General features: G+C 50.5%; 1 protein-coding gene across 1 annotated transcript; it reads right to left on the bottom strand.

Annotated features, from left to right (window-relative positions):
• Positions 1 to 200: 200 nt before the first annotated feature.
• Positions 201 to 1,268, bottom strand: gper1 (G protein-coupled estrogen receptor 1; the record flags this gene model as incomplete). Its single annotated transcript, XM_080008971.1, has 1 exon — positions 201 to 1,268. The coding sequence occupies exon 1, from the start codon at positions 1,263 to 1,265 to the stop codon at positions 201 to 203; it is 1,065 nt and encodes a 354-aa protein (XP_079865097.1). The 5' UTR covers positions 1,266 to 1,268.
• Between the last annotated feature and the right edge of the window lie 1,508 nt (positions 1,269 to 2,776).

Below are 2,776 nucleotides of genomic sequence, written 5' to 3'. Positions count from 1 at the left end.
GGCAGAAAGAAAAATGTAGAGTGAGATTCTGTGGGAAAATGTTTCTGGGTGCGGTAAGACAGCGAGATGTTTCACTCCAGGTTTCTAGTGTTTCAATAGAAATGGATTCTTCAGAGCATCCTGTGTTTCTTCTATTTTGTGAGTTTTTTTAGAGTTCTTTTCTCGCGTCTGTTTCATCACAGCTTTCCCTCCCGGAGGAGCTACACCTCGGACACCTCGCTGCGGACAGGGAGGTGTAGGTCCAGCGTGTGCTGGCAGAAGCGGTTGAGCACGGACCAGCTGGCTTTCTGCTTGACGAAGAGCCGCAGCTTGTCCCTGAAGGTCTCCCCCAGGAAGCTGTAGATGATGGGGTTCAGGCAGCTGTTGGAGAAGGCCGCCAGGTTGACGACGTGGCCCGTGAGCGGGTAGTCGTGCCACATGGGGGCGGCGGTCCGCCGGGTGGGGTCGGCTGTGCCCTGCAGCAGCTGGATGCTGATGAAGACGTTCTCCGGCAGCCAGCAGATGAAGAACACCAGCACCACCACCACGATCATGCGCAGGGCCTTCTGCCGCCGCGGCCATAGGCCGCGGTGCTTCTGGGCCTTCATCAGGACGCGCACGATCAGCGAGTAGCACAGGCCAATGACGGAGAAGGGCACCAGGAAGCCGATGCTCACCTCCAGCCACTGGATCTCGAAGACGTTGGCGAAGCAGAAGTGCACCTCGCCGCGGTGCTGCGTCTGCACGATGGTGAAGGGCAGCAGCGTGGCCAGGATGGACGCCATCCAGATGAGGCCGCAGCTCAGCTTGGCGTGGCGCATGGTCCGCAGCGGGCTGCTGCTCATGGAGCCGGCCAGCGCCACGTAGCGGTCGAAGCTCATCCACGTCAGGAAGAAGATGCTGCTGTACATGTTGACCTGCAGGAAGAGCGACATGAAGGTGCACAGCACGGCGTAGTCGTAGTACTTCTCGTTCAGGTTGAACACCTCGATGAGCGAGTCGGCCACCAGGATGAGGTCGGCCACCGCCAGGTTGACGAAGTAGAGGTCGGGGATGGTCATCCTCTCCCTGTGGTTCAGGTTCACCACCAGGATCAGGATGTTGCCGATGAACCCGATGGGAAAGAGGAGGATGGTGTACAGGCAGGAGAGGAAGAGGCCGACCACGTAGCATCGGTACTCGTCTGAGTTTTCCGTCAGACCCGTGGTGTTATACTCGTATGACGTGTTGGGCCGCTCTGTTCCGTTGACGTAGATCCAAACCATTGAGGTGGCCTGCGCTTCCATGCTGACAGTGATTGGAGCGTTTTGAATCATTGGCCACACGCAGGTCACCTATTGCCGCTACATTGTCCAACTGTGTCAGTCCCCAGTTTGGTTTATGAGAATAGCGACTCATCTATGCTGATGTGTCATGCCGACGGACGTCAGGGCGCGCAAATTAATTCCTCACATCCACGATAAGGTCGGTCCACCGACGCGAGCCAGACCAGGGAGACGCGACGCAGAGGCAGCCCCATGTCTTAAAAATAGCCCCGTCCCTCTCATTCGATTAGGGTTCCACGTGGTCCCCGCCGGGCCGTCCCGGCGACAGACCTGGGATTATGGGATGGACTTCTTTCTCCTCTTTTGAGTCGTCTGCTGGTCACAGGTTCGAACTCGGGCGCTGATCTGCCGCTCCAAGTCCATGTGCATCTTTGTTCGGCGCGCCGCGTGCTGGAGCCTCTGTCGGCGTGGCGCCCAAGCTGCGGAGAGCAAGGGCAGGGGAAAACAGGCGCGGGAAAAAATAAATGGGTGCACGACCTCCACAGGCGAACGTGCGACGGACATAAAATGAGTTGCTCTAATCCACTCATTTGAACAAATCCACACATTATACATTGTAAATTCATGGTGATGCTTTCTGGGGGTGATTTTTTATCACATACTGTAGTGAATGGCGGTCACAACAAGTGCATTAAAATTCAAGCTCCACACTTAAACAGATGCATTGAAATGCTCTTGTGAAATCCCTGAGTGAATCTTAGCTCAGTCTCACCGGCTTATCCCGGCTAATGACTAAGTAATGGCTCAAATGTAGGAGGAAAAGTGCAAAATGTGTTTGGGAAATGTGCTTTGCTCTTGTCTTAAAAATTCAATGCACGTCACCTGCTTTTACCTACTTAAGTCTTTTCCGGTGACATGTATACTGGCATCATTTTTTTTTTATTATTTATTCTCTTTTTGTACAAATAATCAACTTTCTATTCCTCTGATGATTTAAAAATCTCTAGACAGCTCTTCACAATATCCCTACACGAGGCAGGAATTGAAGCTATATTTTAGTCATTCAACAAGAAATTACATTTCACTTATAAAAGAGACAATTTACAGTCGAGGACAAGAAATAGTTTGGCATTGAAAAGAGGTCTCAATACTGCTACCAAAGCTTGAGCAAGTTCAAGGTTCACAAACAAAGATTGCTCTCATTAGGTCTTTCATCACTGAATCCTGAGCTTTCCTTTGTATTAAACCAAAGAGGTGGTTCTATTGTTGTGTTTTCTTTTTAGAGTTGTTTTTTTTTTCAAGCAGATTAAATCACTCATACTTCATAATGGGATTCAAGAACATAAAACCGGATTAAGTGAAAATCCGATCCATTAGTCATGACAATGCAACGGAGCAAAAAGAAGATCACAGAAGTTACAAGGTATGAACGGCCTCTCACCACGAAAAACTCATCAGACACCATAGTCACTACTGCACGGGATGGGAACTTCTCATGCTGCAGTCACTTTTTTTTTCATCCAAATAAAAAT

The sequence above is a fragment of the Zeus faber genome (assembly GCF_960531495.2).
Source record: "Zeus faber genome assembly, chromosome: 11".
In the NCBI taxonomy this organism is placed as follows: domain Eukaryota; kingdom Metazoa; phylum Chordata; class Actinopteri; order Zeiformes; family Zeidae; genus Zeus; species Zeus faber.
This window is presented reverse-complemented; position numbering and strand designations above follow the sequence as displayed.